At 43.3% G+C, this 12781-nt stretch overlaps 1 protein-coding gene across 1 annotated transcript in view; it reads left to right on the top strand.

Moving 5' to 3' along the window:
- LOC144827301 (chloride channel protein C-like) overlaps positions 1-12781 on the top strand; it is a 602170-nt gene that overhangs the window by 483789 nt on the left and 105600 nt on the right. The window contains exon 13 of the mRNA XM_078685669.1: positions 7919-8098. Coding sequence (XP_078541795.1) covers positions 7919-8098 — 180 coding nt within the window. The remainder of the gene's footprint in view (positions 1-7918; positions 8099-12781) is intronic.

The raw sequence follows: 12781 nt of genomic DNA, 5'->3' as shown, positions 1-12781 counted from the left end.
GACAACTTACTCAGGGCTCAAACCCTGCTACAATTGTAGTAATTGTAACAACTGCATAACTGGGAATACCACAAGACACCCCATGAAAGGACACACAATTAAATTACGTGTTAATGCCACCTGCAACAGCGCAAACGTAATTTACATGTTGAAATGCCCGTGTGGCAAATGTTACATCGGTCACACAGAACGTAAAATACGTGTTCGCATTTTGGAACACAAAAGCAATATTCGCACTCATAACCAAAAATCCAGTGTGGCGAATCATTTTCACGAACAAAGACACAGTGTGGCACAACTGAAATTTCTCATTCTAGAACAAGTTAAAGTGACACACAATAATAAGAACACTCTTCTGAAACGAGAGAACTTTTGGATCCGTCTAATGTCCACGATGGTGCCCGATGGTTTGAATGACCGGATGGAATTTTTATGCTATTTGTAATCTATGTTTGACACACTGTTCACACTCACACTTTTTTATACATTTTTTTCCGCCACAATTTATGAATTCTATGTTCATATACGCAATGTATTAATTGTGAGAACGTATTTTGTGCAATCTGTCATTGTAGTCGTCATACGGTGGTACTTACACCATGTTAAGTATAGGTAATTCTCTACACATTGGGACGGTGAGTCCGTTTTTTATTTTTATGACCGTTAGTATTTTGTTTATATCTATGCACACTCGGCTTGCAGGGTTGGGATTAACGGTCCGCTACACCTGTCCTTCTCGGCTCCCGCGTCTAAATGGGAATCTAATTCACTCTTTTCCAAGTAAGTTATCCTTCTTGGGACCCATTCCGCGGTTATTCCGCGTTCGGAGACTTCACTCGCTCTCTCTCGCGTCGCGGTGATTCCGCTTCGTGAGAACACTTTCTTCACTTTTGTCACGGTGATAAATCAACACGCTCTGGGTTATATGGTCTTTTAAAGATGGGTGTATTACTTCATTGGTACATTGGTCTGCTGTACACTTCGGTTTGCTATTTATTAGGTTCACGGTTCTGGCTTCACTACATGTTCACGTTTTTGAAAAGTATGACGAACACCACCACGTGGTTTTGTACATTTGTTTATTCAACTCTTTGATTTCATGATTACATTGTTTGTCGTTTTCACATGTTTATTTTGGGACATTGGGCTCCCGCTGTTTACCCACTATCACTATGAGATATAGATAAAGATATATTTGCATGCAGATTGGATATTAGACGATTGGTTACTTTGAACTGCATTTGAAATATGGCTTATTTGGATTGTTTTTTTGTAGAGTATTCCCCTGAGGAAGGGCTACGCCCGAAATGCATCGGGATGGGATGTGTAAATATCATGAGAACAAGATGATATGGATTTGATTCTATGGTTTCTAATCAACGTATTGGTGAATTAAACCTACGTGGCAATAAAAACTCAAATATGAACATTTGGAATACTGTTCCTTTTTATACTTTGTGATGAACTTTTGGATTTAAACTACAAGACCTATTGGTCTCCTGAAGTTGTGCTCGGAGTTGTCCTCTCCGGGTTGAGAGGACCCTGTAGTAGTAAAGTACAGGTTCTCATACAGCAGTCTAAAGGGGGCCAGGTGTTTTCGTAAGTTAAAGCCTTTTCCCAATAAAATCCCATATCTTTAGTTTGGCCTTTGTTGTGGAGGAGTCAGCTAGGTTAACAGATATGGGACTTGTTTTGCCATGGGATTTCCAAAGGAAGCCTCCTGCCAAATGGTGATCTAAGAAAGCACCACTGGTGCTCTGATTCTGATCCAGAGAATTCTGATAGAATACTCCAGTGGGTCACCTGGCAAAAGACCTGGAAGTGTGCATACCCAGCCTTCCACCTGTTATTGGTCAGAATGCGTATCTCACAACAATTCTGGAGTTTTTTGTATCTATAAATTAACTCCAGACATGCCTGTTAAGCTGTCTTATGATTTAAGGATCAACTTTCAAGGAGATGGCTTGGAACATAAATAGCACCCTCAGCAGTATGTTCATCTTAATGGATGATATGTGTCCTGTCCATGAGAGCGAGCCTCTGTGCCACCTTTTTAAATCCCTCCTAAATTCCCTCAGCATTGTCAGGAAGATAGCAACATGAACTGCAGATCTTTAGTTGCAATGTTGAGGCCTGTCACATCAGACTTGGACATATTAGATTTAAATCCTGATACGCCTCAGAAAGATTTTAATTCACACAGTAAGGGTAAAAGGGAAACTTTCGGGCTGGCCAGTAAGATCAGGATATCGTTGGTGAAAAGAGACAGATACAACTCGTCTTTACCCAGTTTGACCCCTCGGATATTTAGGTGGATTGAATCCACTGAGAAATGGGCTGTAGATAAAGGGCAAAGAACAAGGGCACAGTGCCCCCCCCCCCCAACTGTCTCCTTCCCCGCTCTATCTGCACAGCATGTAAATTAATGCCATTGACATTAATCTTTGCCGTGGTTTAGTATATCCTACTAGAGCCATTTTAACATAATGGTCTGCTATTCTTCTTTCTCTTAGTACTTCCTTCAGAAAATATCATTCTACTCTATTGAATACCTTTTTGGCAGTGAGAGGCAGTTGTAACATGGCATCCTTACATGTATTTGTTATATCAATGTGATGTAGAACTTTTTTGTGTTACCCCCCAACCCTTATATTGGGAATGAATCTTACTTGGTCAGGGTGAACCATGCCTTGGTTCACATACTGCAACCGGTTTGCTATTATTTATGTATAGTTTTTAGAAACAATATTCGATAAAGAGATGGGTCTATATGAGCCACATTGTTCTGGCTGCTTCCCTATTTTGAGAATAACCAACTCTGTTGCCTCATTTATGTTGGCTTTACTGGCTTTACTAACCCTATGTAAGACATTGGGTTATTAGTTGTGGGGGATAGTATTAATCACAACCCTTGTCAGGGTGAACCACTAAAGTCACTAAATATACCTGAGCTAAACCCCCTGGTAGCTATGGCACAAAGCAGGCAGGGTTAACTTAAGGGCAGTGTAAAGTATTTATTCAGTACAAAAACAGTAATAAAGTCAAAATTCTAAAAGAGAAATATCCGCAAATGAATTTAAACAACAGAGTAAAATGTAATAAACAAATGACCCCACAATGACAAAAATCCAATAAAGTGAATCAGAGATATGAATGTTTAAGCTTTTAGGCAGAAATACCACCAAGAAGTACAGGGTGCCAATCATAGTCAATAGTCATGGTAGAACAGGACCTAGGAACAATTTGACACTTCGCGTGATGGAATGCAGGCCAGATACACTAACCAAGTTTGTGCTGGTCAAAGATTTTACCTTCTGACTGTAGCCGTTTAAGCCCCGATTAACCACAGGAGTACTCTTCTAAAGCCCCCAGGACCAAAGGGTAGATACTTAGAGACTGATAGGGTGTCAGGCAGAGGCCAAAAAGAGGGTCCATCCTAGGTCCTGTTACCACTGGTCTTTTGGGCAGTTGCAGAAAAAAAGGCTCTTGTAGATTCTCGTGGCCATGTAGCTTTAATAGGAGGTCAGCCTAATGACCCTCGGAGTCCAATTCTTTGTTGTGGGTAAAAGAGTCAGAGCAGGTCCAGTCTTTTAGGCTCTTTTCAGGTCTCAGACCGCAGGGTCAGTGACCTTCTGATCTTCCTCCTGTCAATGAGGGTTCTGGAGAAAGTGCCTGGAAGTGTCACATGTATGCCTTGAAGGAGCTAGCGGGTGGTAATGAACCCTGGGGATGCCCTAACCAATTGGGTAAAGGTTTCTGGGGCTATGCTTATCCACCTTGAGCACCTTTAAGATGGACAACATCTTTGGCCACAGTAAACTTGGGCTCCGAGGGCTGGTTGTGTGTGTAGGGAGTATGCTAAGGTAACCCCAGTATCCTCCCATATCAGACCCCAAAATCTAGCTTGATGCAGTCTCTGTACCCACAACAACCTCAGAGACAGGCTGGCATAACAAAGCTGAGCTTTCAGCAACCAGACAGTGGACACACACAGAGTGTTTTGGCAATCTGTTTACCTTCTTTGAAGTGCACCCCAAATGTTATATGTAAACCTAACAGACCTGTTAAACAGGCTGTGACACTGTAATGTCAAAGAGAGACCCACTGTTATTGGGGCCTGGCTGGCTGGTAGGACAATAGACGAGCCCTGTCCAGGGGTCAGTTAACATTTGCCTGTGATAGGGGGGGACTAATTGAAGTGTGATATGAAAAACCTGAGCTGATCTGTCAGACAGGATGTGAAATTTAAGTAGGACTTGACACTTTAATGTTAAAGAGGGTCCTATCCTCCCGGCCTCCCCTGCATAGTCTATCAAGTTCTGATGATTCATCTCTGCCCTTTCAGGTCAGTCTATTGTTTGCTCCTGGGAGCAGTTCACACTTCACCACAGGGGATCCATATGCTGCCAGGTGACAGTTGGAAGGGACTGAAAGCCCTAAGACGCTTTAGGCAGGCAAAAGGTACATTTACTAAAGAATCTTTTCTTTAATAGTTAGACAAAATTCAAGTTTACCATTACATTGGATTTTGTTTAACTATTAAAAAAAGTGCTTGATATATTTATCTTGCTGTTTCCTAGTTGGAAATAACATTTTTTAACTTAATATTGTACTCCAATGCTTTCCTAAGGAACAACAACCACTTCTACAGAGAAAATAGCCTTTTGGATATTTTTTTTAATGTAAGGACTGTAAAGATATGCTTAACATTAAACTTTTACATGTCCTGCTCCTAAATACCAGGCACCCTGCCTTGATGGGCAGTAAGGCAGTGGCTTATCAATATTTAAAAGGAGAGTTTAGGCCTGTCTGAAGGGGTTATTTTGACAGGTTGACTTAGCAGTTATAACCTGCACCACTGTGCTACGCATGGCAGACCTACAGTCATATTTGTCCTGTCACTGCACTGGGCGGCACAATATGTGTTACAGCCCACTGGTAATATTTAACTAATAGGGCTTGAGTGTACCTTGGTATCTTATAATAAGGACTTATAATTAAGTTTAAATATGCCAAATGGGAGTATACCAATTGTACCATGTAGAAAGGAGGAAAACGAGCACTTTACCATTCATTTGCAGGGGTAAAGACCACATAATTTTATATCTAGCAAAAACAGATTTCAGCAAAAAGGACAAGCAATTTAGGGTGACTGTGCAGAAATGGCAAATTTCAAACACTATATCATTAAAAATATTTGTGCCTTCAGTGTGGGCTAGAGGCTCCTGAAAAAGTCCAAGTTAAACCTATCAGATCCTGAAGCCTTGCAGAGTAGAAAGGCCTTTGACAGCCAAGATAATTTGTTCATCCTCTATAGGAGCCACCAGGGTGGTCACTTGATCCTGGGTTAGTTTGCTGAGATTGGAGCACTGCACAAATTGACTAATTAATGTGTCATCAGTCGGTTCAACTGAGTAAATCGACTGGTATAACTGTGCCTAAGCCTCATGTTTAGCATATTTGTTTATTATGTTCATCCATTTGGAATGTTCATTCTTGGGTCTTGATGGACAGAATATGGGATTGAATACATTTCCATCTTATTTTGGCCTTATTACTGCCTTCATAGAATTTGTGTTAGGTTTATGGTAGGGAGTATTAAGCTTTGTTAAGTTTGAGAAATTTAAGTTGCCCCACACATGGACTATCTGATGCCACATTTTTGGGGAGAGAGTTTTCTTACGGGCCTTTTCCAACTTTCCTAGATAACCTTGAAGGTCTTACAAGACCACCATGCGAGTCTTAGCTATCCTCACACTTTCTGCTATACAAGTCACTCAGATTGCAGCTTTCAGTGAGTCCCATAGCATCTTTGCACTCCAGTTCACAGTGTCATTGTGAGATATAAACTCTTTGATCTAGTAGCGCAAGGGATTCCTGGCTACCCTATCTCTACGTAGATGTTCAATGAACCGCTATCACGCTCTACCGCCTTGACCATGACAATCCCAGGAAAATATAAGTGTAAGTAGGGCAAGGTCAGAAAGTGCTATCACCCCACTTCCAGTTTCCTGAGTCTTGGGTTGTAGGTGACAATCAAAAGTATAAAATGTATTCTGGCATAGGGCCTTTGGGATGTCGAGTAGTGTGAGTAATCCCTTTCAACTATATAAAGTTAATGCAAGATGTTCACCAAACACTGTTTGTTCAGCTAGGACCCTCCCGCTGCTGACTGGGCAGCGGTACTTCCCTCTTTATTGTCTGACCATTTGGGTCTCATCTAGGGCCATTTTCCAGTCCCATGGCATTAGTTAGGGGCCTGAGGTTAGACTCACTAATTTACAGAGTGTGTGGTGAAAAAACGCTTCTTGACCCTGGTTTGGACCGTATATTGACTCCCAAAAAATATACTGACCGCTCAGCTTGCCATTTACCAAGAGCAATCTCCCTTCCCTACCTTTGAATATATTGTTGGCCATGAAACTTATACGATGCCCTTTTATAATCCATACACCTTTCTATTATTGGCAGACGAATAATGTTGTAGGGTGTCTCTGTTAAAGAGGTTATTTCTTATATGAAATGAATGTCCCAGTGTAGTTTTATAAGTGACTCCGATTCTCTTACCTGGAGTATTGAAGGCCGAAATAGTGAACAACATCCGTGTTATTCATTTACCCATAGTTTAAAACTTACAGTTATAAGGTGGTGGGCTGATAGAGCCCTCATATTCAGTCATATCTGTGGATGTGTTTAAGCCCCTTCCATGTGTAGGACGGACCCCGGCCGTCTGATGTCACAGTGGGTGTGTGCGGAGGACGGCGGCCGTCCGAACCCTGCCCACTCATTATTTTGCCCACACCGCGGCGGAATTCGTGTCGCGGTCAGCGGGTTTAAAGGGATTTGATAAGCAAATGGCTAGTACTACCACCATCATCACATACATCACCCCACTGGCAGCCCCCTAAGTAATATACATAACTTCAGAACTTTAAGAACCATCTAGTGGGTGGTTCGGCCAGCACCCTGTTTCAGGCCAAAACTAGCAGTTTCCCCTTTCCAGACAGCTCAGAGCCCTCCTACCCTCTTACTCCTCTCTATAAGAGCACCTTATGCAAGGATATGTCTACCTTCCCGCCCGCCGCGTAGAAAGATGTATGTATGGGCATTTATATAGTGCACTACTTACCCGTAGGGTCCCAAGGCGCTTCGACCGCTGCGAAACCCTTCCTGGCTTCCCTGAGAGATGGTCCCTTAATGGGTATCTCCAGGGTGAGACCAGGCATCCCCGGCGGTCTGGTGGGGCCGTTAGTGAAGATGAGGCAAGCTAATGCCCAGAGTTGCCGAGTGTGATCGCTGATCAGAGTGGGCACCGAGGCGAGAGAATTATCGAGTCCGCTGACCCTGGTCCAGAAACCTGCCGCGCCGGGAATCGAACCCTGGTCCCGGGCCGTCCTCTGCTCTCGGGTCTGCCGCCTCTAACCAGTGAGCCACACTACTTCACTTATTGGAAATAAAGGAAAGTAGTTTTCAGTGCTGATGGGCTACTTTTGTGAAGAACGCTAAAATACATTTTATTGCGCAAACAAAGGTAAAAACGAAAAAATAGGAAACGAAGATAAGAATTACAGAAGAAGGGTAAAATCACCTCACATGTGAAAAGCTTTTGGTTTTGGCGAAGGTGTCTTAACAAAATTGAATTTGATTTTATTGGGGTTCAGTCAGAGAAATACAATTTTAAAGGCGACCCAAATAGTTCAGAGTTACTGAGCCACACGTTTTGAAAGTATTGTTCAGAAACAAAGAAACGGTGTAGTCCTTCAATTGAGGATTTTCACGATAAACGTCTTATTTTCCAGAGTATTTCAGCATGAAGTAATCCCCTGACGCAGTGGTAACCCATCAAGTGCTAAAATGATAGGCCCCATTTCCTGTTTACAGCACTGACCCTGGGGTCTGTCTGTTCTGTGTCTTTCAGGGTAAACCTGGAGCTGTTCACTGCCAGAGATGTCATGAAGCCGTGTGTGAGAGTTCTCCACCTACAGGAAGCCGTCTCCTCATTGGCCAGCCTGCTTGTTACCACCAGCCACAGTGGATTCCCAGTGGTTTACGAGCCGAAACCAGACCACGACGACGTATTCTTGGGAACTATTACAAGGTAATGCCTCGTCCAATTTCTGGTCCCTGGCTTCCTTTCGTATGTGTAGCTGTAATTAAAGAACCTGTGATCTGTCCTACACTGCACAGTGTGCGCTCCACAATGAAGCACTTACATTATATGATCCTATTACTTTTTGCAGCGTGCCAAGTGATTGTATTCCTGCAGATTGCTGTGAGTCAGAGGTAGGTTTGTGACTCATGTTTTGCTCTGATGACTGTGGTCTGAATGCTTCGATTGAGAGTGCACTAGTGCAGAATGAACATTGTATGGCCTTGCCACGCCACCTCAGTTTTGGGCAGTGTGCTTCTGAGAAGATGGTGTTGAGTGAAACTCCATTCAACACGCCTGATGGTCAAAGTTGGCTAAACGATTTTTGACATCATAGTTAAAGTACAAATTTGCCCTGTACTGCAAAAGGCATTGAGCCATATTTCTCTATGTTGAGGCACATTGATGCCCCCTGCTGTTAGTGCCCTAGAATCGCCTTCCCTAGTGCTAGCCGAATTATTCGCTTATGAATATTTGTAAACTGACCTTTATGTGTGCCCCAAGTATTATCACTTGAAATACCTGATTGTTCTTCATGATTCAGTTTCATCCAAGGCTCTCTGTCTGCTTGGTATTCCCATTCATGTCATGAGAGGTTAGATCTTCAATATCAGGTTTGACACTCTGGCGGTCCATTAGATTCTTGAGGTAAATCAAGTGTAACTACACTCTAGTGCAGATATTGCACCAGGGGGTGAGTGTATTTTTGCCCTGATGTTTAACTTTGACCTAATTAAAAGGGACTACCACGTGCAAACTATTTTTCACCTGTTATTATCATTTTTTGTAATTTAGCACAAGCAGTTACAACTAGATGAAACCTGGCGGTATGTGCTGTGGCCTAACCCTGATGCAGAACAATTAAGCTCCATTTCTTTTAGGAAGTAGTATAAAATTAGGTGCAAGTTATATGTAGATTCATTTTAGCACTACTACTCAGGCCAAAATTACCTCGTGGAAGGTTTTCAGTGATGTGAAGATTTAAAGGCCATAAAATGATTGCAGCTAGAATATCAACATACCGTGATGGAAGGTATCTATCTATCTATCTATCTATCTATCTATCTATCTATCTATCTATCTATCTATCTATCTATCTATCTATCTATCTATCTATGATCCACTGAAAAAAAGCAAAGGTTACATGGGGACGTTATAGTTAGGCTTAGATTTTACTCGTACTAAACCATAGAAATTCAGCAGTTATAGCTGCCGGAGCTAACTATAACCTACTCCCCCGCAATGCACTGCTTATGACCTCACATATTGCATCACTCTGCCATGAAATCACCAGGGGAGGCATGTGGAAAAGGAAAGCTGTGGAGGGGGGATAGGGGTGGCACACTATGGGGCCCATCACGATGTTGGGCGGATTGCCTCCGCCAGGCTGGCGGTAGCCACCGCCGGCCTGGCGGAGGCAATCCGCCCGACATCCATTCCTGAATTATTCCCCCCGCCATATTAGTATGGCGGGGTCTTTCCGTCCGCCGCTTTTCCGCCCCGGTCGCCTTGCGGCCGGGGCGGAGAATATTTAATATGGCTGCGGTGTCTCATAGACACCGCCAGCCATATTAGTATGGGCTGTCAGTCATGCCTTTCCGTGGCGGCATGCGGTCTTCTGGGGGCCCCCTGCGGGCCCCCAGAGTGAAGGAGGGGTGGGGGCTGCACACTGGGGGTACCTGTGGTACCCCCACATTTGCATAAACAAAGCGGCAGGCACCGCGCCGTGCCTGCCGCTTTGTTTATGCAAATGCTAAAATGCATTTCTAGCATTGTGGCGCGTGGTGCTGAGAGCACCGCCGGCCACAATGCTAGAAATGCAGGATGTGCCCGCCACTGTGGCGGGCACATCCTAATACCCCCCACGGGACCCCCGCCCTTATGGTGGGCGTTCCCAATCCCCGCTAGGATGACGGGCGGACATAGTCCGCCCGTCATCCTAATGACCCCCAAAGTTACTAAAAAATCAAAGAAATATTCTGAGGCATGCAGGGGAGAATTGCGTACTTGATCACATCGATGATTTGCTGGTAGAGTGCGAAGAAGACCCAACTCTGCCTCCAACTCAAAGGTTCCTATAGTGTGGGGAAGCCCCTTAGTAACTAGGCGCATGCAATATATGTTCAGGAAAGCGAACACACACAGCCAAACACCTGAGTCACCAGTAACAGCCACCAAAGGATTGCAAAATGTACTTAGCAACCCCCCCTCTGATCAACATCCTCCTGAGCTTACATGTAGTAATAGATTGTAACCTCTATTAATCTTGCCAGAAGCAACTATTGATTTTGAGGAGCAGGAGGACAGAGGAGAGCCTCTTCATTGCCCAGTGAGCCAACATTCTCTAACACGTAGGTCTCTAACACCATTCTTGATCTATGTCCAGAAATCAAAGTCCTCAAGCCCACAATAAGAGTGCTCACAGGACTGATTAACTGGCTGCTTGAGAGGGTAGGGGGAACTAGTGATCTAGTAACACCGCCAGGTCATTGGGCCCAGGAGTTCACTGGACAACCGAAAAACCCTCACCCATAAAGGCCCGCATCCCATCCCTCCCCACACAGAGCGGGCTGTGGAGTGGATGCACACACCTCGGTTGTAACTAAGTCACACCGAGGACTGTTGGCCACCCAGATACACCATTGCATGCTAGGACACCTCCAGATTCTTTTTTACATTCTGAAGAAGTTTTAGGTAGGGACCTGCCAGTAAACTATGTTGGAAGTGAGTGTCTAATGTCCAAGTTAAAATTATTTTCTCCGCCACACCATCAAATATTTATAATAAATGTACCTAAAAACGGCAATCAGGTGAGATGTGAGTAATCTCTAAAAACATAAATCAATTCTCTGGATTAGACACGTAAGAGAGTGTAGATCGTGATAAGGGATGACATTTTGAGATCCAGTAGATGTACTATACCCAATAGCCCTGCGAACTCAATAGAATTAACACTGGTGGACACCAGGCTTGTACACAATCTAATAGCCCAAGACGCTAGGTCATGCCCCCTTGCAGCTTCCAACATTCAAATTAAACAACAGATGAGTGTTTGAGTGTTGTACAGTAGAGTGTCATCGACAGGAGTGCCATGAAATGGAGTGTGGTGGAGTAGAGTGTCATTGAGTGGAGTGCTGTAGAGTGGCATAGAGTGTTGCAGAGTGTTGTAGAGTGAAGTGGCATAGAGTGGAGTATAGTGGAGTAGAGTGTCATATATTTCAGCATTGTCATGTGCAGTAGAGTGCGTAAAATCTTGTACAATGCAGTGTTGTACAGTGGAGTATCATTATTTGTGAGAACGCAGTGCACGGTAAAGTGGTGAGTTATAGTTGGTTTTGTCTGATTAGCAAGCTGAAAATTGTCTGTAACAAGGTCCGCTACTCATAATAATTTGATGGTGGTGGATAAATTGTAAATGAAAGTTAGAACTATAACTTTGGATTTTTTTAGGTTTATATAGTTTAAACATGGATTGCATAGGGAAAATACGTTTTCTTAACTATAGCAAAGCTTTAACCTTTATTTTCTTCATTACATTTTTATGTTTTTTAAATTTTTAAATGAAATTGTGTTTCAATTCGTAGAGTCTAGTGTCGCAAATGGAGAGTTGATATGTGGAGTATGGAACATGTACAGTGGAGGATACTGTTGTAAAGCCTATTGTCATAGTCTGGAGTATTGTGGATTGGAATCGAGTGGAGTAGAGTAGAGTGTAGTAGTGTAATCTTCAGTATATTAAACTGTTAGTGCAGTGTCATGCAGTAGAATGGCGGAGTATCTCATAAAGTGTAATGTTTTACATTGGAGTATCATTATTTGTGAGAACACAGTGCATGGTAGAGTAACGAGTAATAGTTAGTGTTGTCTGGTTTACGAGCTGAAAAGAGTAGAGTAGAGTACTGTGCAGTGGTGTACTGTGAAGTGGTGTAGACTGGAGAGGGGTAGAGTGTAATAGCATACAGTGGAGTGGCTTATAGTGTAGTGGCGTCCAATGGAATAGCGTAGAATAGAATGGCATTGAGGGGAGTGGCATACTCTGAAGTGGAATAGAGTGGAGTAGCATACAGTGTAATGGCATACAGTGAAATAGCATAGAGTGGAGCGTCGTACAGTGGAATGGTATAGAGTGGAATAGCATACACAGAAGTAGTGTATAGCAGAGTGCATACAGTGGAGTGGTGTGCATTGAAGTGGCTTAGATTGGAGTTTAATACAGTGTAATAGAGTAGAGTTGACGGGTCTAGAGTGGATTGGCGTCCAATGGACTAGCGTAGAATGGAGTGGTTTAGAGAGGAGCGGTGTACACTGAAGTGGGGAGTAGAGGTGAGTAGCATATAGTGGAGTGTCATACAATGGAATAGCACAGATTGGAATGATGCATGGTGGTGTGGCATAGAGTAGAATCGTGTATAGTGGAGCAATGTACAGAGCAGTGGCATACAGTGAAGAGGTGTAGACTGGAGTGGGGTAGAGTGCAATCGCATACAGTGGAATGGCGTTCAATGGAATAGTGTGGAATGGAGTAGTGCGGAGTGGCATACTCTGGAATGTCATAAAGTGGAGTAGCATACGGTGTAGTGTCATATAGTTAAATAACATACAGTGGACTGTTGTACAGAGGAGTGGCATCCA

This window comes from Lissotriton helveticus, chromosome 4_1 (genome assembly GCF_964261635.1).
Source record: "Lissotriton helveticus chromosome 4_1, aLisHel1.1, whole genome shotgun sequence".
Lineage (NCBI taxonomy): Eukaryota > Metazoa > Chordata > Amphibia > Caudata > Salamandridae > Lissotriton > Lissotriton helveticus.
Note: the sequence above shows the minus strand (reverse complement) of the source record. Positions and strands in the feature narration are given on the sequence as shown.